This window comes from Mus caroli, unplaced genomic scaffold (assembly GCF_978045245.1).
Source record: "Mus caroli unplaced genomic scaffold, Mus_caroli_1 scaffold_18, whole genome shotgun sequence".
NCBI classification, from domain to species: Eukaryota; Metazoa; Chordata; class Mammalia; order Rodentia; family Muridae; genus Mus; species Mus caroli.
In genome coordinates, this window is record NW_028227273.1 from 61,810,130 (window position 1) to 61,837,547 (window position 27,418).

Consider the following 27,418-nt stretch of genomic DNA (forward strand, 5'->3'; position numbering starts at 1 on the left):
TGCCTGAGTTTTCCAGACCCTGACATGACAGTCATTCCCAGAGGTCTATTTTTATATACACAGAGGCAACATCAAAGACCAATCCGAAGATAAAAATACATTTCTTTTAATTGGTCTTGGCTTTGATTTGTACCAACAAGCCCTGGAAACACCAATACAATTTGATCGTAAACAAACAGTACTGCGGCAGTTAGAGAAAACACTGACCCACTTCCCAGGCAGGCGACTGCTTCCCAATCCCCCCTCATGCTCCTTCTTGTGCTTCAGTTCACAAAGGTGATACTGTGTCCCAGCAGTAGCCTGGCTGAGGCAGGGAGACCACTGGTGTGGGGCCAGTATGGGATAGGATACATACTGAGACATTATTATTTTTAAAAAGGAAAGAAAAAAAAGTTAGTTTGAAACCAAATTGTGCAGAACTGCCCACACCCATACTAAGGATGGAGACAGTCTCATCAAACACTAACTCCATCTGCCTGCACTAAGATTTGCTTCTCTGGACTTGAAGAAATTTAACAGCAATTTTACTTGAGAATCTGCATCAAGGACCAGGACGCCATTCTAAATGCACTCCTTCATGGGGTGGAGCCTTCCTGTGCTGTGTAGGAATTGGTCCAGGCATGGCAACGCCCACCTGTCAACCTAGCACTGAGGTCTCACCCTCCATCTTGGGAGCAATTTTGGTAGGAGGTGTGCTTTGACTAAGACAAGGACACTCATAGTCCCCGAGGTTGGGCGGCCATTGTGAAAATAGTGTGAGGTTGTTTCTACTACTGCTACCTGGTGTCTTGCTCTACACCACTGGGCTGTATGACCCTCTTGGCTATATTAACCTATCTTTGAAACAGAGAAAATGGCTGGGCGCACTCAACTTTTTAAATAAGAATCTAGGCATCTGCTGCCTCGACCTTAACCTTCCTACACAGGTTTTAGTTTTGAATGTAATGGTCAAACTCAGCACGCTGTAACCATGCAACCACAAGTGACACTGAACAAGACCTACTGTGACACAAGCAAAACATCATCTCCATTTTTTATGGCCTAGTGATATACTTTGTGACTGAGCAGGCAGAGGACAAAGTCACCACTTGGTTCCTTCCGGGAATGGCATTCAGGAGTCAGTTGGTTCAAGACTTGGAAATGGAGTCAGGCATGGTGGCACATGCCTTTAATCCCAGTACTCGGGAGGCAGAGGCAGGCGGAGTTCTGAGTTCGAGGCCAGCCTGGTCTACAGAGTGAGTTCCAGGACAGCCAGGGCTACACAGAGAAACCCTGTCTGGAACGAACATACAAACAAACAAACAAACAAACAAACAAGACTTGGAAATGAACCCTGTGACTGTGTGAAGCAAAGCTGGCCGCAGGTACCCGAGCTTTGCGATCCCAGCAGGAGCGAGCTGCGGTCCTCCCCTGAGGGGCAGCGGTGTGAATAGTAGGGCTCCAGCACAGGGTGCACAGAGTAGGACATACTTGGGGAGATCCTGCGCACAGTAGGCAAACTCATAGAGCTCTGAGTGCTTGAGATGCAGGGCCTTGGCCTTGCCACTCCAAGCCTGCAGCTCCTAATGGTAAAAGCAGGAGCTGCGCCTCCTATTGTGCTTAATCCCAAGGCCTCTCCACCTCTCAGACCCAAGGTAGTTTCCTTAAATAAGAGCAGTCGCCACGTAGGCTTCTCTCTAAAGGAGCCAGATTTGCTTTGGTGGAAGTCTGAGTAGCTCCCTGGGTTCCGCACTAAGCTAGAAGAGCTGTATAAAACCCATGGAGGCAGCTAACAGGCTTCTACTCCTGGGCAGCCAACTTCCAGGTCAGGCAAGAGCTGGGGTCCAGACCCTGCTGGTGCAGTCAAGGAGGCCCTGGGAAAACTGTGCTATGTGGGCAGCAGCCTGGGGGGTACTGGCCCTCCTGAAAAGACACTTTGGGCTTGCTATAGAGGTAGGAAGACAGGGACAGGAACAGGCCAGGCAGAGGAGGAGAAGCCTCCAGGAAAAGTGGCTTTCCCCTACCCCCCACCTGTCTAGCCTCCTGCTGGTCACCCGTAGAAAAGCTACACTATTGCTCATTCCATTTCAGGAGTCAATCCCAGGAAAAACAGCCACATGCCCAGATGGGCCTGAAGCTGCCCATGCTTTCACAAGGGACAGACTGAGACTGCAGACACCCAGAGAAGGCGTGCAATCCACAGTGGTGGTGCAGCAATGGGCATGGAGGAGGGGGCTCCGTGTACCAACAGCACTCAGTCCTTCTGGTGAGGGTGTGCGCAGACGTGCACCGTGGGCTGCAAGCCTAGCAGGAAGGCCTGTGGTCCAGGTTCAGAACATCTGTCCCACTCATGGGTATTTGTAAAGTAGTTAAAAAGCCCACCTTTAAAAGTTATAATTTATAGAACATCCGGTATAAAAGCAGGCTTCAGAAAGGGCTCCTGGCTCTCAGAAGAAGTCCGCAGCCCTTGGCCTTCTCTTTGGGGTGGTAGCTGGTAGCCTCATGGGCGACAGAGGAGTGCTGGCCGGGGAGCTCGTGGTGGTCTTCAGCACTCCGTGGAGTGGCCTCTGCTCAGGGTTAAAGGCCACTCTGGAGAGGCCTGTGGGGCTGACCAGGATACTCTTGTCTGTCTTCTTAAATTCTGTCCCAGAAGAAAGTGAGGATATTTACTTAGTTTATTTAGTTGAGTGTCATGCCTGTCCTTTCCAGGAACACAGGGCTCTCGGCTTATATTCCCAAGGCCCCAGAAATGCAGAAAGACACCTAGATACATCGAAGGGAGCAAGTTCCACTTGGTGTGTCCATGCACGTGCTCGGCAGTAATGCAAGCTGTCTGAGGCCTGTCTTCACCTCCAGCTCTCTAGCTTGGGCTGTTTAGCTGGAGGTATTGTCTGTTCTTCTCCTTAACTCGCTGCTTTCTCCAAACTCATGCGTGTCCACTCATGCAAACAGAGGTGTGTTTGTCCACACAAATAAGGTCTTAAATTCATATTAAATTAAAAAAACCACTGGGGTGTGGTGGTTTGTGCCATTAGCTAACTCAACACTCAAGAGAGAGGCAGGGATTGTGAATCTCTGAGTTCCAGGCTAGGTACAGCCACATATTTAGACTCCTCAAAAACAACCAACCAACCACCCTACCTTCTTAGAAGGGCCATTTGGTTTCTTTTATCTAACAGTAAGAGTGGTCCACTATGTAGCGGGCAGTGTGGCTACAGCTGGGGCAGCTATAGTTAAGGAACCAGGGTTTCTTAGCCTCTGAGACAGAACTAGAGAGCACCTGGTAGCCTAAGAAGATCCCAAGAAATCTCTCCCAACCTTTAATCTTAATATTCAGGAGGCAGAGGCAGGTAGAGCTCTGTGAGTTTGAGGAGCTCACAGCCCAGCCAGGGCTACATAGAAATCCCGTCTCCAAAAACACAAAACAAACAACTCCACTGAAACACACACTCTCTCTGTCTGTCTCTGTCTCTCTCTGTCTGTCTCTGTCTCTCTCCCCCTTCCTCAGCAACCCACATCTGATCTGTGAGGAAAACGACCTCAGCATTGTCTAACTGACTAATCTGGAAAAGGACAGGAGAAGACAACATCTCTGGTTGATGGAGAGCCCTGAGCCAGCTCTAGCTGGTTGGTCCCAAGGAAGTTTTACAGAAGGCCACCTACTCACCTGCAGTCATGTTTCTGTTCAATCCAAAGGTGACTTTCTTGGAACTGGAGGGTGTTTTATTCAGCTGCAGAACAAAGGAGAACAAAGGAGTAACCATGGTAACATAGGTGCTCAGCCTCCTTGTCTGGGATTTTTCTCAGGAACGTACCCAGGGAGGGCCCTTGTAATCTTTTTTCTGACCTGCACACACACAAAGGCTAATGGGGTAGCATGTTGTAGCCTAAATGGACTGCACTACCAGACTTCTGCCCATGACCTTCACAAACTACTTTTATGCATGCACAGATTTTCCAAATTAGGCAGTGTGTATTCCCAGTGAGAAACATCGAAGAGGGACAAGGTTGTTCAGAATCCCAAATTTATCACCGCAAGGATGTATGTCAATAACCACCTTTCTTTTGTCCCAGAATTAAAAGAGTTATTTACTATTAGTGTAAATGGTGTGCCGTGGTGTTTGAGCTGTCAGAGGACATGTTTTGAAGTCCCTTCTCGTCTTTTACCTTGCGTTCTTGGGATTACACGCAGGCACTAAGACCTGGGTGGAAAGTACTGCTACTGGGCAGGCCTAGAATTTCTAAGCTATTGTAAACTGAACTTGCAGCTCACATACAATTGACTAAATTGGGCTTAAAATGGGGTTTATTTCAATGGGCAACGGATATGAATTTAAAATCTCTGTTGGAGATGGCCCCAAAGGTCTTGATATGTACTAAGCAAATGATCTACCACTGGGACCCCACTGTAGATCAAAGCTCTCAACACTCCATGTAAAGAACTTCAAATTATCTACATATCCCACAGTCCCTCCTGAAGCCAACTCATTTGACACTGTAAGAGCTGCGCTGAGCCCATCCCAGGACCCCGTCTGTGCCTCTTTCCTAAGTGTGCTGTTATCTTATTCCAGCTGTGTGCACCCGCCAGCCATGAGTCCTCTCTTACCAGGTAGAATGGAGCACTTGCACCCCAGACCTTAGCACACCTGCCTACGTGTCCCTGAGGAGGGCTCACCTGGCCAGCAGGGCCTTGGGAACAGGTGGCAGAGCTGTTCTTGGCTTTCCTGAAGAACAGGGGCTTTGGTAAGTACCGAGTGTCAAACTTGACAAAGTCGTCCTCCGTTTTCAGCGGCTTCTTCAAAGTCCTGTTGCTTCCCTGTGAGAAGGGCAAGAAGCTGAGAGGAAGAACCCTAGCATGCGCCTTGCCAGGCTCACACCAGGACCGCGTGGTGAGGAAGTGCTGGAGGCAGACCCACCCCGAGCTCCTTAGCCCACAGCCCACTGTTTCTTGCACCAGCTCTGTCAGGAACTCTGCTGCTCACAGAGCACAGACCTCACTTCTGCACCATGCCAGCAGGGACCACACATCTTTTCAGCAGAAAAGCCTCTTTTTTTCCCTTCCCTTTGTGTTCTAACACCGGGCCTACCATCTTAATAATTCTTCCTTTCAAGGTCTAGTCATTAAGTGAGAACTCATTTTTCTATTTGTGATTAGACACTATGTGGGCTGTGAGTTTGGTGTGGAGCCACCATGTTGGCTGTTTGCAGGAGCTTGGGGCCTCCCTTACTGAAGCATCCTGACTTCTTCCGGCACGCCCCACAATAACCCTAGCCCAGGAGCAGACAGTAACAACTCCCTAGACCCCAACTCATTAGCAATCATTCCAATTCCAAGACCAGCTGCCAAGGGTATGAGAGTCAGGCTGTGGAGAAAGAGCTGCCTCTTCCAAGGGCAGGGCTGGAGGCGGGGATGATGTCCAAGTCAGCTCAGTGCTCCTCTCTCCTTCAGTAATCCTGACTGTCTGTGAACTCACGTGTCAGGGACGGGCTTCAGGTCACAGGCACTGCCAAGCAGTGTGTGTAGGGACTGGTGCTAAACAAGGTCAGATGTCTCCCTGTAAAGCCAGAGAGTCACCATCTCGGTGGCTTGGTGGGCCACAGCAATGAGCACATGTTGTGGTGTGTTTGCTAGACGTGCAGCCCGGAAGAAGCAGTACGCTTCCTGGATAGGGCACAAGGCAAGAGCTTGGGTTCTTTACAGCTCTAAAAGTCCATAGAGAAAGAAAATCCTTTCGTTAACCCAAACGTTTTAAGAGCCCCTTGCCACAGAGGCTGGATGGGAAGTGGAGCAACTTTGCGGGTATGACTCTGATCGTTTCTTAGCTCCATGTCTATCCTTTCCCGTGCAAAGGGACCACGGGTGGGGATGAGGGGGAGTAAGGGCATTGGCCACTGAGATCGGAACCTGTCATTGCTTGTTGGTGAGAGCAGTCATAAAGCAGTATATCCTGACCCTTGCTTGGCTGAGGTGTGCCTCTGCCCTATCCCTAGTAGACAGCCGAGTTCCCTGAGCACAGCTGCTCAAGCCCAGTCCCCGATCTCTGGGCCCTTCCCATCTTACCAGAGCTTGGATCTGTCCAGGGTTGGACTCCAACACACCGTTTGACATCAGCTTCATTGTTTTCTTCTTTTTTGAGATTGCTGTTTTTTGACTGGATGGATAACAGGGGTCAAGGGTGCTGGATGCTATCTTCTTTTGTGACTTCTTACACTGGGGCAGGGTGGTCTGGCCATCCTTCCCTTCCACTGGGCTTGTTGGGGTACCTGACTTTTGTACAGGTAGGTCACCACTGCTGACAGGGAGAGCTCCCAGTTTCCGTTTCCTTTTCTGGGCTTGGACACCTTCTGAGGAAGAAATGTGGGCAGCAGAGCTCTGAGAATGCCCACTGACAGCGTCATTCTTTGACATGTCCTCCTGAGGTAAAGTAGTGGATTTGCAGATCTCTTTGTGGGCCCTCAGTTTCTTCTTTCTCAGCCGTTTTCTTTTATTGTGTATGGGCAAGATGGGTGTAGGCTTGGAGCTGTTCTCCCGGATGCTGGACACAGCCTCTGCTGTAGGCTCAGTCGCACATGCTTGTGGGGCCTGCCTCTGGGTAGTGTCAGGCTCCCTCTCCGCATTCGGTACTTTGGGCGTGGCAGCAGCATCCAGGTTCTGAGTGTCAGGCTGGAAGGGGCTCCTCTTCCTCTTTTTCCTTTTCTTCTTGTGAATGTGGCCTCCACTGTCCTCTTCAGCAGCAGGAGAGACTGTGTTTCCTACAAAAATGCAGACCAATGATGCAAAGCCCTGCTGGTGACCACCAACAGCCAGGATTTTTTTGGCTTTGGGTCTCAGGTAGCTCAGACTGGTCTAAAATCTGCCCTATAGCCAAGGCTACTGTAGAAACCCTGATCCTGATGACCTCCCCTCGAGTGACAGGAATACAGGTGCACAGCATCACAGCACACTCCTTTAGAGACAGGGTCTCACCACAGAGCTGCTATGGTGGGCTGGGCAGATGGCTTAGTAGGTAAAGTGCTTGCTGTCAGAGGAGGAGGACTCGAGTTTGGATCTATGGAACCCACACAGAAAGCTAACTGTGGCGGCAGGCACTTGTAACCCAGAGAACCAGGAGACCAGTGTCTTCAGAGGAAATGACAGAACCCAGAGGATCTGTGGTGTGGTGCTGCTGTCATAGCACCCCAGCGCTCATGAGTTCGAGGGAAACCTGGGCTATGTAAGACGGCTCTATCTCAAAGAACAAACCTCCCCTCTCTCAGTCCAGTGTGAGCAAGTCGACCTCCTTTAGCACCGAGACTTTGCAGCTCACCTTTCTCACTCTCTAAGGCAGCTTTCTCTAAAAGCTTCTTTCTTTTCCTCTTGAGCCTTCTCTGACCATTTTCCCCAGCAGGAATGTCCTCAGCAAAACTGAGTGGAGCACCATTGCCTGTAGGTTCCAAAGGGACATGGGTCAGCTTCCAAGGACTGCATCTGGGCCCCACCCTGAGCCACCCAGCTAAGACTGCTGAGCCTGACATAGCTCCATCACCTGCACTACCAGCCACTGTCCCAACCCAGAACACACACTGGACAGTGACTGGTGGGATTCTCCATCTAGACTGCTTTACATTCCTACTGCTCTGGGAGCCATCTAGTCAGGGCACAAGGATCAAGAGAGCTGGCTCACTGGTCCGCTCAGGTTTAACCAAGCTTATACCCTGGGGACATGCGTCCTAAAGGAAAATGAGACACCCGGATTTTCTTTCTTGACAAAGGATTTTAATCTTCCTAGCCCAGTTTTGCCTGCCTCTATGTTGTGTATCATGTGTATGCCTGGGGTCCACAGAGGCCAGATGTGGGCACTGAGTGGATCTCCTAGATCTGGAGGTATAGACAGTTGTGAGCTACCATGTGGGTTCTAGAACTGAACCTGGTCCTCTAGAAGAGCGGCCAGTGCTCTTGACCATGGACTCACCTCTCTGCCTTTCCTTCCCCATTAAAACCTTAACTGTAGAAAGCACCAATAAAATTTCAAATAAATACCACATGGGTGTTACCCACACACTGCAGGCACCGTATGGATAGAAAGTATGTGCAAAGGGTCTTGCATGGAGGCACTTCCCAGGGTACTCGCTTAGGTGTGCCAGGTGAACGCAATGAGGATGGCCACCCACGGATTAATTTCCCTATGGCCCCATGTCTTGGATCTGGCCGGGCTGCCCTTGGTGGGGTGTGCACTGGGTGAGAACGACTCCTCTTACCTTCACAGAGGCCCTGGAACCTGTTAAAAAAAAAAAGCACATGGAAGTTCAGAGTTCACAGCTCAGGTTTTGAACATAAACGGGAATCCGGATACTCAGTGCTCACCCTCTCCTCCACAGGGAGGCCAGGGGACAGCCCCACCTAGGGATGCGGTGAGTCAGGAGGGAAGAAGCCTAGGACAAAGGTTCTTTCCATTCCACCAGCTCTGCATAGGGCACAGTGGCACACAACACCAAGAGATCCAATGCCTTTCTCGCTTGTTTCTGAAGGCAGACAACTTAACGCTCTGCTATGTTCAGGGGAGGCTTGCCCACTGGGGGTCTCTTTATGCATCAGATCAAATAACCAAAGCTGAGGCTATGAGGGATGTACATGGGGCTGGGATGGGTCGCTGGGGCAGGCAGGTCAGCCCTAGTACCCACACTGAAGCCCCTGGCATGCCTTTGGAGGCCCAGCTATAAAGCACGAGAACTTATGGATGCCATCTACTTGGGAATTCTTTAAGAGCCATTTTTGGTGTGTCTGCATATTTGCATGTGAGCACACGTGCACATAGAGTCAGAGGTTGATACCAGGTATCTTCCTCAGCCACTCTCCCCTGGGTCTCTCAATTTGGCTAGTCTACCTAGCTTGCTCTGGGAGTCCCATCTCTGCCTCCCAACCAAGTGAGCTGCTGCCTTGCTGCCTGGAACTTCATGGGTGCTGGGATTAGACATGAGCCTCCACACCTGCCAGCTACTTCCATGCGTACTAAGGATCCAAACTCTAACCTTCATTCTTTATTCATTGGGCCAAGTCCCTACCTCCTTTCTAAAGGCATTCATAATATAAAGGATTGAGCTCAGACCAGTTACTGCTATGTGGTTATGAATAAAGTGATAAAGGAAAAAGAAAAAGGCAGCGGGGGCTGGAAAGATGGCTCAGAAGTTCCAGAGGACCTGAGTTTGGTTCCTGGTACCCACATTGGATGCCTCACAACTGCCTGTAACTCTAGTTCCAGAGCACCACTTTCTTCGAGCCGCTGCAAGAGCACACATACACAGACACATCTAACAGTAACTAAATGGTTAAGAGAAGGAAAGAAAGGTGGGAGAGTGCCGGTGTGGCCACAGGATCTCACTTGCTACTCACTTTCTGACGAGTCTGCAGAGTCGTTTCCTGTTGAAAGGTGGGGTGCTCTTTGAGTTGGCTATTTCCAGGAGTCGATCAGCAACAGCCTTATAGTCAAACTACCACAAAGAGACAGGAAACCCAAGCAGTGGTGAGACAGCCTGGCCTGTCTGAGAGTCACCTTCTAGTTGTTGTTGGGAGCAGTCTTCTCCAAACTGGGCTCTCATGCACAGAGAAGAACTGCCTGAGGAGCTGCTTGTACGTTCATCCTGGGTTCTCAATCTCTATAACTGTCTTTACATTTTCAAAGCACAATTGTGTACACATGTGTGGAGCGGCACAGACCTTTAATCCCAGCAGTTGGGGAGTAGAAGTAGGTGGATCTTTGTGAGTTCAAGGCCAGATTGGTTTACATGGCAGTTCTTGAGTAGCTAGGGCTACATAAAGGAAAGACCCCGGTAACCAACCAACCAACCAACCAAAACTCAAAGCGGGAAGCCTGGCATGGTGGTGCACTGGTGTATTCCCAGTACTTGGAGGGGCAGAAGGACCACTGTGAACCTCACTCCACCTAGACTATATACAGCAAGATCTGCTTAAAAACAACCCCACCCCCCAAGATCCCCATAAAGGCTGGTGCTGCTACATGCAGAAGAACAGACAACAGTGCTTAGAAAATGAGGTTTGGTATCTTTCAAAACCCACTTAATTGTTCATTGTTTATTTTTGATAGGATCTTTCTGCATAGCCCAGGCGTGCCTGAACTCAGAGACCTGTCAACCTCTGCCTCCTGAATGCTGGGATTGAGTGTGTGTACCACCATGCTTGGCTTCATTTTGTTTTTGTTTTTTTGAAATGGGAGTATACTAGGTAACCCAGGCTGTTCTTGAACTTGAGACCCTCCTATGTGCTGAGAATCCATGTGTACAACACCACACCAGCCTAAAACCCTTTCAACTGTGTCTCCAACAAGCTCATTCTAAGAATGGTGACGTTAATTACAGAAGGGATTATAAAGGACTTTACAATTTAAGCCTTATGGCTTAATGAGCTCTGACTCTAATTCTAGCCAAGCCATCCCAGGTCAACCCACATTCTATTAAAAGCAAAAGCTGTTCCCACCTGGAGAGGTGACCCTGAATCTTTCAAGGCTGCACAGATGTCTCTTTCTCTGCTGCCAATGACTCCGTCTCTGAGGCATTCGTCCAGAGCTGCCAAAACACATCCAAAGACAAAGACACAGTCTTGACATTCAAGAATGGATGTGGCTCAGTCCCTCCAGGCTCTGGGTTCAATCCCCGTTACCAGGGAGAACACCAGTGACTGCTGCCTGGGGAGATACTTGAAATTGGTCTCCTAAAAATCCCGGTCTTTATTTTATATGCGAAGCTCCAGGTTTTGCCCCTAGTACCAACCCCATACTGAACAACCCTACCCCCACAAAAGGACTCAAGCTTGCAGGAAGGAAGCTATGTGCTGGAGGGGAGCTAAGGGAACAAGTGCTCCTGACTGCACGGTAGTTCTCACAGGCACAGGCCAAACGACTCACAAAGGAAGCGAATGGCTAGGAGGGACAGAAAGAATTGGGCCTAGTGTGAGTGAGTGGTGTTGGGACCAACTGTGCACATGTGTCTTTTATGTACCCTGCTTTATTTTTGGGGAGGCCTATATGCAGTGAGATGCCAACAAAGTGCTTGATGAAGACTTAAAAACCAAGAACAGAGGGGCCAGCAGGCTTCATCAGGCAAGTACAAGGGGCCCAGATTCAACCCTCAGAATCCACATAAAAACTCCTGGGCATGGCAGTACAGGCTTCTGGGCTCAGCACAGGGAAGGCAGCAACAGGTGTATCCCTGGGACTCACCAGCCAGCCAGTCTAGCCTAATTAGGCATCTTCCAGGGCAATGAGGAACCTCACCTCAAAATAGGGGTGGGTGAAAGCTGAGCAGTGACTCCCAATGCTGACATCTGGCCTCCACATGAAAGCGCGCGCGCGCACACACACACGCACACACGCACACACACACACACACAGAGGCACGCGCGTGCACACAGCAAAAATGGTATATAGAAATGAGGAAAGCCCAGGCAGCCAATTAACCCAGCAGAAAGGAAAGAGTCTAAGAGGAAGCCTCTTACCAGCTTTCTTCCCACTGACTGCCTTCCTGCAGGCCAGCTCCTTTGTAGGGAAGCCACTGCCATCCTCTTTGGTTTTCCGCTCCTCCACAGACTCTTCAGGTACACAGGCAGACTGATCTACAATGACTTCAAAAACACCCCTCGCTACAGTCTGTACCAGCATGTGGCTAAGGGCAGAAACACATTGGAGAGAACGGGATTAAAACACTCGGCCTGGAGCCTGTGCAGACAGGAACACAATGGAGAACAACTCCGGTAAGTGCGTGCATATGCACGTGCCTGCCTGGGGCCTAGTGTGCCCACCAAGTGTTAGCAGGGACTCAGATACCCCTGAAGCAGGTCCACTCAAGATTCAAGGAATCACAGCATGCCACAGGACAGACAGACATAAGGTGGGAATCTGGTGTGGGAGAGGGTCCTGGATTGGCAACCAGGCGCTGCTGACAGGCCAGAACCTCTGCCTTCTTCCTTTCGTCTGAGCAGGATCTTGTGTAGCCTGGGCTGGCCTGGCCTCAGGCCTGTGAGGGGTGTTAGGAATGGGTGCTCCTTACTCTAGACTGCCTGGTACTGTACTGTGTGACAGAACCCCACCCAAGGGCACTAATGGAAGCAGTGAGAACGCACGGGCCAGAGCCACTTACTCCTTAGTCTTGGCAGCAATTCTGCAGAATGGATCGATTAACTTGAGGTTCTGATCCGCTAAGAGCTGCAATTCAGACATAAAACAGAGGGAAAGTAAGGGAAGAGAGCCTTTTCTCTTCTCTGACATGTTCTAGAACAGGAAGCACCTGCCCTTCTCACAGGTCAGATCAGCTGCACGCATGCCTGCCCAAGCAGTCCCAGACACAGGAACCCCAGAGCCCCGCTCTGGCTTTCTGGGCGTTTTAGTGCAGTGACTCAAAGCACCAACTGGTCAGAGCTAAACTGTGGCACTCGTGCCTCTCCAGACAGCTGGTTGTGACACCTGCCTAGCAGAAGGTCCTAGCTAGCTCCAGAAAGGCAAGGAAACTATGAATACTGTGTGGGTGCTGACTCTGCATGAGACAAAGCCATTCTTTATGTTTACACTTCATTCACTGATTCAGTAGAAGTGTACGTGGTTGCTCCTCTCAAACATTTTTCATTTGTAAGTTCCTTTACTTAATATATGTATAAAACATTCACTACAGAATGTCACGGAGAAGAGTAGAAATTGTCTAACTAAGAAATTGTCCAAACTAAGAAAATCATCTGTCTATAAAAGCGTACCTTTTTCTTCCCGCGTTTTGTCTGCTTATATTGGGTAATATGTGTAGTGCTGTCTACTGCCTTTCCCACACAGCTTTGGAAATACTCACTCAACATAGCCTGCCTTTTTTTTTTCTTCTGTTGAACCCTGAAAACTGTTTCCAACTCTTTCTGCAGGGGGAGGAGGCAGGGTCTTGCTATGTAGCATGGACCACCCTGGAACATGAGATTTACCTGTTTCAGTGCTGAGATTATAGATGTATACCACCAAGCCGTTACATGGGGCCTTCATTCCTAGCTCAAATGACCTTCCTGCCTCAGCTACTCCTGAAGCTGTGGGTGTCTCAATCCTACTTTATAGGTAAGACTTCTAGATATATGTCCAGTGTGCAGTTCTGTCTACAAGTTCACTAGCTGTCTGAGACAGGGTCCCAGGAGGGGAGAAGTCCCAAGGAGGCTGCTGTTTCTGATAGTACCCATAGCCACCCCAGGCATGGCAGTCCCAGCCCTCTGCTGGGCGGGGCAGACGGCACTGCTCCTCACCTCTGCCCCTCCCACCGTGGTAAGCTCATCCAAGTACACATCAATCAAGTGGGCTCTGATGCCATCGGGAGCCCGACTCTCAGGACTCAGGACCTCCTTCATCAGGATGTCCAAAAACAGTGTGATCTGGCTGAACAACAACAACAACAACAACATCAACCACACAATTGTTTTTATAAAGACATTATCACTAATATTCCTTCTTTTCAAAGAACAGACAAAAATATGTAGTTTACTGCTCATACTGCATAACAACGTGAGGTCCCAAGAGAAGAAACAGCTCCCCTGTCAGCTTCAAGAGACTGTTTTAGGCTCTCCACTGGATTTAAACTCCCTGGGATTAACATCTATTTGCTTCTCATAGCACTAGATATTGGCAGGCGTAGGTCAGTCAATTCATTTTTCTAATTATCTAAAATATCCAAGGGCCCTTTTAGTCTATAAAGATGGGGGGGACACTAAAGGTCACAACTAGGGCCTCATACCCATTAGACAAGTGCTCTACCACTGAGCCATGCAGCAACTTTGACATGCTTTTAATGTCACCACATGTCAAGGTGAATAGTGTACCAACCTTTCTTCCCAGGCATTCCGCTTGAGAACTTCAAAGGACTGCCTCAGGACCAGGCGGATCAGCTAAAGGTTGACATATTTTTATAATAAAAGTAAAAAAGCAGTGATCATCTTGGCAGAATGAGGACCCATATTCTGGATCCCCAAAGTGAGACAACATCCTTACATCTTCTAGATTAACAACATTAAACCAGGCAGTGGTGTGTGCCTGTACCCAAGAGCATACAGACTCTGCCCCACAACCCCCAGAAAACAAGCAAAGCCAATATAAGACACAGCAATGCTCCCCAGCCTCATTCCCAGCAGCTCAGACAGGAACAGAGGCACCCTTGGCACAGGCCCGACTCTGCCACACCATGCTGGGACTTCCATCGTTTTCTTGCTTGGATAGAAGCCAGGTCTGAAGATGGCTGGGCAGGCAAGGCTCTCCTGTCTGAGACCCCACAGCTATCTCCTTGGGTGTGGTTATTTTCTCCCCACAGCCTTTCTTTCTTTCTCTTATCTCTGTTGCTTACAAATCTACAAAACCTCTTAGCAAGCTGGGTGGTGGATGCTTGGGAGGCAGAGGCAGGAGGATCTCTGAGTTTGAGGCCAGCCTGGTCTACGGAGTGAGTTCAGGACAGCTAGGGCTACGCAGAGAAGCCCTGTCTTGAAAAACCAGAACTAATCAGCCAACCATCCAAACGTCCCTCCCCCGCCCCCTAGCAATAGCAAACTCCAAGTCAGCTTCGGGAAGAAAATAAAAAGTGCCCGGTAAGCGCACTAGCACGAGCTGCACAGCAGCTTTCTGCTGGTCCTCAGACAACATTCTGTGTGAACTCTGAGTCCGAGTACACCTTACCATGCAGTACTTGTCCAGCCGCAGCTTGTCTATCCCTTGCCACTCTCGATTCATGGTCTGCCAGAAGGTCTGAATAAACAGGTACTCTGCAGGGACAAGAGGCTCTCAGGGCTCCGCTGCTGCATGAGCACACAGCAAGAAGGAAGCGACAGAAAACACATCTAGTTCTCTTTACACAGCTATTGCAAGAATTCTTGGACAGGTGGGGTTTGGCCAAAGGTTAAATATGTCCAACAATTTCCTTTACAGCTATATAAGGGCCTTCCTACCACACCTGCATCCAACCAACTCCAGTCTAGAGACACAGATGATGAGCATCCTTACAGTTCATGGACAAACGCAGGCTATTCTGACGTTACGTGCTGTCTGGGTGAGACACAGCACACACTGTTATCCACAGATTCCTTATTTACTGATTTTTAAACACTCCCTTCAAATGTAGGGTTTGGCTGCTTCCAAGGCTGGTCTGGGACTTTCACACCCCCTGCCTCAGCCTTCTGAATGTTGGGATTACAGACATATATCACCATGCCCAGCACAATTTGTAAACAAATGTAAATCTTCACTATACAACCAATGCAGAATCTTAGGTGTTGTAAGTCAGCCAGAATTCAGAGTGTCAAACAGAAGTGACTGCTGTCCAGCTTCAGGGTGCACTTGCCAGGTTGCCGTATGTATTGGCAAAGGCGTCACAGGTCCTCCGTGGGAGAGTGACCTGAATGTGGAGACTGTGGAGGAGAGCTGATGAGTCTCTGCAATGCCATACGATCTCTGCTCAACACTAGCAGGAGGCTCCCATATCACGAATTCCCAGAAGACCAGAAGAAAAGCATTGACTAGGTTCCCCAGGAAAGCTAACAAACCTGCTACCAAGGAAATCAGAGCCAGGAAAATGGCAGGACTTACGAGCCTCCAAGCTGTTTACAACGTGGATGAGTTGGGAAATAATGTTCGCTAGCTCCTCCTGTAAAGGCGGGTTGGGGAAAAACATTGGTCATAAGGTGGTCACACTGATGGGGGTGCTGTGGGCTGTATCCTCTTCCCTCTGTGGTGGGAAAGCCTGTGCCTCTTGTTCCAGGTCTGTGGCTGACACCCCAGGTTTTAGCAAATGTGTAACTCTAAGCTACTGGGCTAATGTCATATGTTTCTGGAAAAATGCTAAAACTATGTGTTTGAGCCGGGCCCGGTGGCGCACGCCTTTAATCCCAGCACTCAGGAGGCAGAGGCAGGTGGATTTCTGAGTTTGAGGCCAGCCTGGTCTACAGAGTGAGTTCCAGGACAGCCAGGGCTACACAGAGAAACCCTGTCTCAAAAAAACCAACCCCCCCCCAAAAAAAAACAACCAACAACAACAAAAACCCCTATGTGTTCAAGAAAGCGTCTCTGGTAAGAAGTTGGATGATTCCAGGAAAATAATCTCACTGCCACCTGCCCCGCTTTTGGAGACAGGTTTTTTCCTACACATCCCCAGCTGCCCTGGAATTTACTCTGTAGACTAGGCTAGCTTTGAACTCACAGAAATCTGCAAGCCTCTGCCTCCAAGCTCTGGAATTAGAGATGCGTGCTACCATGAGCCACTCTGTTTTTAAGATGTAGACTAAACTGAGTCCATCACGAGCACCAAATGCTGCAAAGCCAGAAGGCACAGAGCCACCTTGCTGGAGCCTGTGCAATGGAGTTTGCACTCCAGTCTCCTACTAGGCCTGGTCAGAGGAGGGCTGGAGCACCAAAAGATTCCTCTAGGTTGTGCCTGTGGCACAGCAGACTCCATTCAGCAGAATCAAGTGGCGAGCCTAGGAGGAAGCCCCTGTGTTCTCCTGCTACTGTTCCCATCTCTGAGGCCTAGAGTTCCTTATTTGTCTTGAATGAACTCCAAGACTTGAAAATGATGTTCCTTTTTGTTGGTTCTCTTCCTCCACTAAAGCTGCTTGTTGCTACTTCTGAATATAATCTTACAATATTTTGCTCTGCTATCCCACTCAAAATATGTTCCGTAGAATCAACGCAGTGAACTGAGACAAGTCACTACATGTACTGAGAAAAGTAGCAAGGCTCCACATACAAGATAAGTGCTACCCAGGAGGACTCTACACTGTGGCTTGTGCAATCGTGCATTGTGACCCTTATGCCCTTGCTACTGAAGTATGTCTAGTTTGAGATATTACAACAAAACTCTTCTACAGTAGTATCAGTGGCAAGCTCAGTGGGCAGGGATAAAAGCTGGCCTGTGAATTCTGGGCACCAGAGCATCTCATGGTGCTTTAGCCACAGGGCCTGGCTGCTTGCTTTGTGTGGAAACTGAAATTCAGCAGGTCACTGACCACCTTACTTGGACACCAGGCCCTCTGGGACCTTCTCTAGGCCCACTGTTGTGCTTCTGACCATGCATTATAAACAAAAGAAAACAGAAACGTTAAGAACGCCATGTAAAACCTACCATAGAAGCTATGAAATGACGAGAGCAATAGGGGATCTATGACTTAGCGTGTCCGATATGTCTGAAAGCACAGCCTAAGTGCCCGCTGCCCCTTCCTGAGGGGACAAGAGCTGAGACAATGGCTCCTTGAAGCATTTACTTCCATCTGTTTGGGGATGGCAGCAGATTGGCGTCCATCGTGGCAAAGGTCCAGGACCATGACGAGGGGACTGCGTTACCTGCAGAAGGGGCTCGTCCTGCACCCACATGCAGTAGAAGAGTCCTTTCCATATTTTTAGGAGTTCTTCTTGACTGAAACTTCCTGCAGGAGAAAACAGAGCAAGCACCTTGGAGTCTACACTTTCCTTAACGTGTACAGTTGCTACACAAGTGGCAAACTTACTACATACATTCCTTCCTCTGCACCTTTCCCTAAACATGAAGTACACCTCATGCTAATAGCTAATGTTCCAAGCAAGCCCATGAAGCACCACATATGCGTTGTTTATCAGCCAAGGGAGGGTGGCAATGGGGGCAAGTCCTTATCTTCGTGTGTGACACTAAAACTAACCCATGTGCCTGGCATACCAGTTGCCAAGCACACAAAAGGCCCTGAACTCATCCCTTGAACCAACAATGGAAGAAAGGAAGTTTCACCATCTTAATGAAGGAAAACTACAGATCCTATAAAGGATGCAAGACTCTCCAGTCACACAGTGTCCCTAGCAAATGGCAGAATCATTCCTGATCCACTTCTAAAGAAAGAAGCCTGGGTCAGCCTGAAGATGGGTCTGCTGAAGTGTACTTTTAAAAGGGTCCAGCCATGGGCAAAAGTCAACCATGCCCCATCTTCTGACTGTGTCAGCCATCACTTCTTGGGCAACTCTTAAAATGGTTTCATCTGTTTTAAGTGGCATGCCCTGGAGAGGTCACTGCTCTACCCAACCACTTGTTGCCAAGCTGCCAGGTTCATGGCCGGCTGGTTTGTTTTCTTAATTTTTGGAGACAGGGTCTTGCTACTTACCTCAGACTGGCCTTGACACTTGAGATCCTCCTGTCTCCATGTTCTACCTCATACAACTCAAGTATGGATTTGAAACCAGTGTGCTATTAATTCTAAAAGATATTTTTAAAATGACAAAGAACCCTTGTAGCCGGGCGTGGTGGCGCACACCTTTAATCCCAGCACTCGGGAGGCAGAGGCAGGCGGATTTCTGAGTTCGAGGCCAGCCTGGTCTACAGAGTGAGTTCCAGGACAGCCAAGGCTACACAGAGAAACCCTGTCTCGAAAAACCAAAAAAAAAAAAAAAGAACCCTTGAACCCTTGTAATGGACTCATTCTCCTGTAGTGTACTCAGTGGTCCAATTTTATTTTATGACTGATTAAGAGCCATCTCCAGGCTGGGGAGATGGCACAGTAGATGAGACCATCTGTTATGCACAAGGACCTGACTAAATCTTCAGCTCCACATAAAAGCTACATGTGCCTGTCATTTCCAATGGTCAACTCAGCCAACAGAAACACTAAGCTTCAGGCTCAGTCAGAGAACTTGCTTTAACAGAATAGGGTAGAGGGATCACAGAAGTCACCCAACATCCTTTATGGCTTTTACAAGTGCACCCATGCACACACACCCTCCCAATATTCTCCCAAAAAGGTTTTTGTTTTTCAAGACAGGGTATAGCCCTGTATAGCCCTGGCTGTCCTTGAACTCAGAAATCTGCCTACCTCTGCCTCCCAAGTGCTGGGATTAAAGGTGTGCGCCACCACTGCCCGACTCCAAAAAGGTTTTGTTTTGTTTTTTCTAGAGAGGGTTTCTCTGTGTAGCCCTGGCTGTCCTGGAATTTACTTTGTAGACCAGGCTGGCCTCGAACTCAGAAATCCACCTGACTCTGCCTCCCAAGTGCTGGGATTAAAGGCGTGCGCCACCACGCCCAGCTCAGTTACAACTTTTCTTGTCATAGTAACTTGCTCCTATTTAATCATGCTCCAAGATTGCACATGTCCCTGGAGAACTGTGGTTCTGGGTAAGGATTGGTGACTTTAGGAATTACTTCAGATCACTTGGATCAGATCACACCAAACCATCAATCAGAACTTATCATAGGAAAAATCAGTAACACAGAGCAGTCTAGGTAATCATATGCAATCTGACCAGTACCTCTGAGTACTAGCTTAGAGAGAGCCTAGGGGGCAGAGATACCAGTTAAATGAGACTAAGGGTGGCATTTTATAAGACAAATGACCCACATTCTGTAACAAATAAACAGAACAGGGAGGAGAGGGGGGAAAAGAAAGATAAAGAGCTGCTAGAAATTAAGTGTGCACATAGACCAGCCAAAGGAGCCTTGTTTGGACTGAAAAGATGGTGAGAAAAATCTAGCAGACTGAGTAAATTCATGACACCAAGACTTTTTATTTGTGTGATTTTTCTGAGAGTCTTTCTATGTAGCCCAGGCTGGCCTTAAATTCTTAAACATTTCCTGCCTCCCCCTGTGATGACAGTGCAGACTCTAGCTGAGGCCTTTTTTATGGTGGAAGGAGGTGCTGTGGTTGTTAGAAGAGTGCTGACTTTTGGGACCTTTGGGCCACCACACCGGTGAAAAGAGGGTGCTTTTCACGTATGTGAAATGCTCCTCAATGGGGCAGGGGCGGGGGGAGTGTGGGAAGTTGCCAAAGTTCCACCATGGGCTTTGGGCTTTGATTTGATGCCTGAAGAAATCTCCATAAAGCAAATGGAAAGCTATGGCCTTTAATGAACCACAGCACAGAGGGCCGGGCACTTCAGGCCTTGTTTGCTACCTGCACTGTTAGTCCCTTCCAAAGGTAGGACTTCAGGCTATGGCTGTAGAGGGAGGCAGTGGGCTGAGGTGTGCCAGCAATGAGGGCTCATGCTAAGTCAGAAGCAGGGCAATTAACCTCCTCCAACCCAGTACCATCCAGGCTCTGCACACAACCCTTTCCAGTCACACAGAGGGAGAACAAAAGAATGGGGATCACCGAGCGAGTGGGGCAAAGCTTCTTCAGCGATCACACAGGGGCATCTCTCTGCCTTTAAATGTGTGGCACAGGGGCTGGGTGGACTATGATTGACTAAAATCATCTTACTTCCTTCTAAGCCTGTCTGGGACTCTCAGTCCCACGCCAGGTCAAATGCCCGCACAATGAAAATGCAGCTTGCAAAAAATTCACAAAAATTCCAAAAGTCATATAGTCAATGTCTAATTCACTGGCTTGTCCCCAGAGGGACCACTGGCTGGATTATATATTCCTGAAGACCTATTCTATGCATACAGCCATTACACACATCTCAGAACAGTATGGCTACATGCATTGGATGTGTATACTTTTCACACTTAAAGCATCTCAGTATATACTATCTCCAGGCCCCCTGCCATGTTGGAGATTGGAGCCAGGGACTCACACATACTCATTAACTGCTCTACCACTGAACTCCGACCACAAACCTGGTTCTTTTAAGGGCATCAATGGTTAGAGAGAATTCAGTGCATCCAGTATCTCTGGACACCTCACAGCTACCATAGATAGGATATGCATAAAGTATATATTCTACAATGAAATCTAGTCAATCTCAACAGACTGACAGTGGGCCTGGGACAGCAGACAGACAAGGAAGCTCAGGCACAGTGCACCTTGTCTAATTTATACTGAAGGGTAACAGAGCCCAGTTAAAGCACACTGTCAGCAGGCGCCCATTTCCCTCACTGTATGCATAGCACAGGGTTAACACCGAATCAAGAGCACACACAAGCATGAGAAGCACAGGAGCCCATTTCCCTCACTGTATGCATAGCACAGGGTTAACACCGAATCAAGAGCACACACAAGCATGAGAAGCACTCTGTCAGAGCTAAGTACTGTCCCACTGGCAAATGCCACTGTGCTCCACTTACTTTCTTTTTTTGACTGTTCCCATTTATCCCAGTTTCTTTTGTATGTGTATGTGTGCCTGTAAGCACACAGAGGGAATAACACAGACACCATCCACCTTGTTTTTTTTGAGAGTCTTTTACTGGCCTCAAGAACATCAAGAAGGCTGGGCTGGCTGCCCAGCGAGCCCTATGGATTTGCCTGTCTTTGCCTCCCCGGAGCTGGGATTACAAGTGTATGCTACCACATTTGGCTTTTTCTTAATGTGGGTTCTGAGAACCAAACTCAACTGAGCTATCCCCCTAGCCCTCATCTTGCAGCTTTTAAGCCATGGGTAGTGACCCTCTGTGGGCTCTGAATTCAGGGCAGTGAGAAAACTGCCAACAGTAAAAGCTTCCTGAACACACAGCAAAAATAATTCAAATTAAACACAAAATGAATCCAAGGTGTTGCTGGCAGTGCTAGACCATGTATGTTTGTGTGGCCCAGTTCTGAACACCCAACATGTCCATTTTGTATTTTGTATGCCACCATGACACAATGCCAGTGAATACTGCCTGCAACACCTTCTCTCAGATTCTTGACAACCGTAGGTGACACTATAGCTTTGTACTCTTCACACAGGTTTTCTGCTTTTAGACAAGTGTAATGGCTGAACTACTAAAAACAAAGACATCACTGTTTCTCCACTGTTCCTTCAGAGCATGTTCCAAAACAACTAGTGCATCAGATTGTTTAAAAAGTCAAGTTAGTGAGTGGTGCTGGCATACACCCTTAATCATAGCACTAGTGGGCTGGAGGCAGGTGGACCTCTGTGAATTAGATGCTAGGCTGGTCTACAAAGAGAATTTCAGGAGTCTCTCTACTATGTAGCTCTGGTAGTCCTAGAATCTGCTCGGTAGTCTAGGCTGGCCTTATTATTATTACTATTATTATTCATACTGTCCTCATTTTCAATAGGTGACAAAAGTCTATATGTGCCAGAAGTTTAAAAAAATAAAATTCTTTGATGTAATTATTAGTAAATGTTTTGTTTGTAAATCTAGTTTATAAATAAATAAATCTGTATACTTAGTTTCTCAGGTAAAAGGTTTTGTGACTTAGAAAAAAAATTAAGAAGCCCTAGTCTGTTCAAGTCCCCCATTCTAAATATCTACTTCCAAAATATGTATAAAAGCCCTGTTTTTACTTCTAAGAGTTTAGCTGGTAAAAAGAGAAACTGATTTTTAAAGGACTTAGGGAGTATGGAGAGGCACTGGGTACTGATCCCTGTACTCACTGAGGTAAGTATATGAAGCAGCTTTATTTGATAGCTGCTTTCAAAGCTCTCTTTTCTTCTGGACACTGGGAGTGAACGCAGGGTCCCGAGCACTCCAGGCAAACACTCTTTCACTAAGTTTCTCCTCCTCTGCCCTTTATTTTGTGACGGTCTTTCTGTGTAGCCCAGGCTGGCCTGGAACTTACAATCCTGCCTCAAGCTCTGGAATCACTGGTGTGACTACCATTCCTATCCGGGAATTTTTTTTTTTTTTTTTGAAAGGATTTCACCATGTATCTCTGTCTGGCCTGGTACTCACTATGTGGACCAGGCTGACCTTCAATTCAGAGATATATACACCTGCCTCTGCTTCCTGAGTGCTGGGGTTGAAGGTGAGTGTCTGGTTGGAGATGAATTTTACATCTTCATATATCCTAGTTTCTAACAGCCAACAGTTTAGGTTTAGCTATCCTAAAAAGAATGTCAGAGATATAAAAGGTATGAAGACACAGGAAATACCACTGCATTTTGAAATGACAATTTCCAACAGCAACCCTCTCCATGAAATGAACACAGGAGCCATTCTGTATGGGGACAGTGCATATTCCAGACCACCCCATAGTAAACACACACACACCTCCCTCTTTTATAACTAGCTGTCAGCAGGAAAGGCACTTACTCCCACAACACCTACAATGATTCAGCCACTACTAACCATAAATCCAGTCATCTTATACGACATCCAAAAGGAAGCTGGGGCTGGGGAAACGGTTCGGCAGTAAAGATGCCGACCACAAAAACCTGGTGGCCAGAGTTCCAGTTTTTGAACCCATGTGAAAACTAGAGGAGAGAACTGACTGATGTTTCCAAACGTGTGCTGCGGTATCATGTGTGTGAGCACACACACACACACTAGCACTAATAAAAAAGAAGAAGCAATGACACAAAGGAAATTGCCACAGGGTTGATGCGCCATAGGCCAGACAGTGGTGGCGCACACCTTTAATCCCAGCGCCTGGGAGGCAGAGGCAGGCGGATTTCTGAATTCGAGGCCAGCCTGGTCTACAGAGTGAGTTCCAGGACAGCCAGGGCTACAAACCCTGTCTCGAACAAAACAAAACAAGATGCGCCATAGCTCTATGATAAGTGTTAAATGTTTGAGGCTGAGAACTGCTCAGACAGGCAGGGACTGCCTGCTTGGTTCACTGCTGTACTCCGTATACCAAGGACAGCATTCAAGAAGATACGGTGCTTTGTGTTTGCTGCATTTATGAATGACTACACCAGGGCTCACGAGCCACCAGGAACACAGTGACCATCTCAAGACAGTAAGACGACAAACTAAAATGTCAAATTTCCCAACAAGATGTAAGGTTGCAAAACAAACTGAAGGAGATGCAAACATGAGGCAACTTGTGCTTCTATTATGATGGGACCTAGCGGTGCCACACACTTTAGTTTTCTTGTCCCATGGTTATTTTTAAATGTTTTCTTCTCTTTTACATTCTATGTCCATTGGTGTTTTGCCTGCATGTATGTCTGTGTGAGGGTGCTGGGTCTCTTGAAACGGACAGCTGTGAGCTGCCATGTGGTTGCTGGTAATTGTACCCAGATCCTCTGGAAGAGCAGCCAGTGTTCCTAACTGCTGAGCTATCTCTCCTGACCCGTTGTCCCATGATCATTAAGACATTTACTCTGCAGTTTTTATTTATTTGCATGGCACATATGTATTTTGGAAGTCATTATTTCCTTCACTAGCTCTCCAGCTAATTTTCTGGGACAGATTATTTTATCAATATGGCCACACCAGGATTACACTTGGCTTTTATAGGTAAAAACCTGAACTCAGGTCCTCACAGTCACATGACAAGCATATTACTGATGGAGCCATTTTCCTAGTCTCTGCAGTTATTTTTTGTTTATTTTATGCATATTTTACTTGCATGCATGTACACCATGTGTGTCTATGGTAACTGTAGACTGCAGAAGAGTTAGAAGAGGGTGTCAGGCTTTTCCCTCTCTCTTTCTCCCCCCCCCCTTTCTCTTTTTCTTCTCTGCCCTTCTACCCGCTTCGCCGCCCCTATCTCTGCACAATAAACCTCTCCCATTAAAAAAAAAAAAAAAAAGAAAAGAAAGAAAAGGGTGTCAGATACCTAGGAACTGGAGTTATAGATGGTTATGAGCCACCACACAGGTTCAAGAGCAAATGTTCTAACCTGCTGAGCCATCTCTCCAGTCCCTCTACAGTTATTTTATTTTTTGAAGGCCTACGATATTCCACAAAGTGTCCATGATGATGAATGGGGGACCAAGATAAATCATCAGCAAGGACCCTGGGATACTGACATGAGCCAATGGCTTCAGGTCCTTGTGCCCTGGGCCTGTTCCAGGGAGTCAGAAGCATGATCTCTGGCTGCCTCCGGGCCAGGTGGACTGTACCTGTTTGCTTTTGTCTCCTGAAGGCTCTCCTAAGGCTCCACGCTTTTACCCATGGCTAAAGAGACAAACGGAGGCCTTAAAGAGAAAGGATTCAAACCATAGAGTTCAGAAACAAAGTTATCTGTACATAGCTGGGGACAAGGTCATTCATTGTCAGTATAGGTAGTAGAGACCAGCCCTGGCTCCAGGAAATCCTGTCTCCAAACAAATAGCCCGTCCTCCCCCCATGTATCTAAGCACTATAAAAGGGACACATAGTTTATAATTCAAGAGGTACCAGGGAGATAGTAAAGGAGGATTTCTCTCAGAAGTGATTCTTTGTAGAAGAAGCCTGAATGCAAGGGGGAGGAGGTGAGAAAAGTGTGCCTGCTGTGCTGGGCCTAAGAGTTTAACTGACTACTGAGGAATCAGAAGAGCAGGTGAGGACACCACAGTATCTGACAGGACTGTGGCCTTCAGGGGAAGCAGCAGTAAGATGAGATTTGCTTTAGGAAAATGACCTGGGCCATTTGTGGAGGGCAGTTTAAAGAGGCACAATGGAAGCCCTGGATGAAAGCCTTTAACCCCAGAACTCAGGAGATAGAGGGAGGTGAATCTCTGAAGAGTGTGAGACTAGCTTGAGAACAGCCAGGGCTTTAACACAGAGAAATCCTGTATCAAAAAACCAAAAACAAACAAACAAACCAGGCAGTGGTGGCTCACAACTTTAATCCTAGCACTTCACAGGCTAACTCTCTGAGTTCGAGGTCAGCCTGGTCTACAGAGTGAGTTCTTGGACAGCCAGGGCTACACAGAAAGACCCTGTCTGAGAGGTGGGGGTAGGGACCAAAACAAACAAAAGGCACAAGGGAGTTAAGGGAATGGATGGGCCAGAAATCTAGGTAAAATAAAGGAACCTCTGGTTAAGACAGAGTAATTCAAGTTGTTGAGAAGGCAGGACAGAGGGACAATGTGTGCGTGTGATGAAGAGTCAGGGCAATGTGGTGAGAAAAATGGAAGAAGCAGCAGGAGAGAACAGGTGTTTGGAGGGGAGAGTGGAGTAAACTGAGTTTCTGGGGCAATCCTTAACAGAAATGTTATGGGGGAGAGGGGATCCGGGTGGGAAGCACAGTTGCCAAGGTGGCTCAGCAGGCAACAAATAGCTTGCTTGGTCAGCCCTACTGCCTGAGTTTTACTTCTGGATTCCACGGTGGAAACAGGTAACTTTTGGAACTCAACCTCTTCGAGTGCCTATAAGCACACACATACATAAACACACACACACTAATAGTTAAGAAAAAAACTAGTCTTTACGCCTTTATCAGACTTCTCTTCCTTTCTGGGAGACAAGGTCTTGTTTGCTCTGTGGCCCTGGCTGTCCTCAGCCTTCCAATGCTGGAATGAATGGTATGTGCTCTCACCTGTGGCAGATTTCAATCAAAAACCATTTAAAAAAAATTTAATTGAGGTCTATGAGATTTGCTTGCTTCTATGTATGCACACCACGTGCATGCTGGTGGTTAGCAGAGGTGAGAGGAGGTGACTCCTTTCCAGGAAAGGGTTGAGCTGCCACGTGGGTACTGAGACTTGAACCGCTGAGCAATCTCTCCGCCCCTCCCCGCGCCCCCCCAGACTTCAAATTTAAGTAGATATAGCAACATGTAGTTCAAACTTCGGCCAACTGGCTGCAACCTAAAACCACAGAACCTATTCTGGATCACTTAAATAAATCCCTGCAATGCATTTCACGGCAGCTAAAACACAAACGAGAAAGCCAGTGATGTGGCTACACTGCCCCCAGGTTCAATTTTATTTCAACATGCCTTGCGCGCCAACTTAGATTTCTCTGGCTTAGGGCACACTTAGCTCTTTCTTGCGTCTGCCTGGCCAACTTCCTCTTTGTCAAAATCTCAACAGAGCACAGGAGGCTCCTTTAGAGGGACTTTCTCCTGCACTTTTCCGCACTACCGGTATACATTCCCGCATTCACCCATACTCCACTCCATCGCCACGAGGTCCTGCCACCACATTGCCAGAGTTCCTCTCAGGGCAACTAACGCACGCCAGCGCCTACAGGCACTATCCAAGGAAGGCAAAGAGAAACACAAACGAGCCTCGGTGAACTGGGCCAGTGGTGAGCTGGGACTCAAGGCCAGGAGTTCCGCCGCACAGCCCGTAGCAGCCGCAGCCGCACCCCCGCCAACTGGCGCGACCCTCGCCGCACGAACCCAGGCCCGCACCTGTGTCGCTCTGCGTCCTGGCGCTGAGATACTGCCGCAGCTTCCTCACTGCGCGGTCGCGGACGCCCTTCTCACTGGAGGCCAGCCGCTGGGCGAACAGGAACTCGGAAGATTGCATGGCGAGAGCCATCGCACTCGCTTCAGCATCCCCAGGCTGCGCGCGTGCCGCTCGCCGCCGAGCGATCCGGACTGCGTCTGCGTATGGGCTGCGGCGCGCGGGTGATGGCGTCACCGGTGCGCCGCTCGCCGCGCGCCCAGGGAGCCCTCGTGGCCCCTGTGCGGGTAGACGCTGTAGCAGCGCTGCTTGAAGTGCGTCCTGAGAGTGGTCCAGGTTCAGGACGGTTGACAGAGCGGTTAGTTGGGGGTCAGGTCTCCTCCAACAGAACGCCTACGGCTGGTTTGATGCAGTTTTAGAGTCTAAGCAAAGCTAACAAAGGTCTATCGGGGAAGCGGCGATCCTGCCACCTCCATTCACTCCGCGGGCTTCCCTGGACAGACTTGAGACCCAGGAGGAAGGCCGTCATCCGGCAGCCCGAGGCTGAC

The 27,418-nt window shown here is 48.4% G+C and overlaps 2 protein-coding genes across 3 annotated transcripts in view; one reads left to right on the plus strand and one right to left on the minus strand.

The window, feature by feature from the left end:
- Window positions 1-90: 90 nt before the first annotated feature.
- Window positions 91-27,068, minus strand: Rrp1b (ribosomal RNA processing 1B). 2 transcript variants are annotated; one of them, XM_021149391.3, is made up of 16 exons: window positions 26,876-27,068; window positions 17,307-17,389; window positions 15,558-15,615; window positions 14,652-14,737; window positions 13,812-13,873; window positions 13,238-13,367; window positions 12,109-12,173; window positions 11,468-11,634; window positions 10,451-10,539; window positions 9,350-9,447; window positions 8,218-8,237; window positions 7,287-7,403; window positions 6,041-6,732; window positions 4,655-4,795; window positions 3,647-3,710; window positions 91-2,620 (listed from the first exon to the last, which is right to left on the minus strand). In XM_021149391.3, exons 1-16 carry the CDS (start codon window positions 27,003-27,005, stop codon window positions 2,427-2,429), a joined length of 2,196 nt encoding a protein of 731 aa, XP_021005050.1. In that variant the 5' UTR covers window positions 27,006-27,068; the 3' UTR covers window positions 91-2,426. The 2 variants fall into 2 exon arrangements, with proteins under 2 accessions (XP_021005050.1, XP_029327503.1); XM_029471643.2 differs by having other exon boundaries at window positions 17,089-17,389; window positions 26,876-26,939.
- A 51-nt stretch (window positions 27,069-27,119) lies between these two features.
- Window positions 27,120-27,418, plus strand: part of Hsf2bp (heat shock transcription factor 2 binding protein) — an 80,871-nt gene continuing 80,572 nt past the window's right edge. Inside the window, exon 1 of the mRNA XM_021149248.3 lies at window positions 27,120-27,228. The gene's annotated coding sequence lies outside the window, so the exon portion shown is untranslated. The remainder of the gene's footprint in view (window positions 27,229-27,418) is intronic.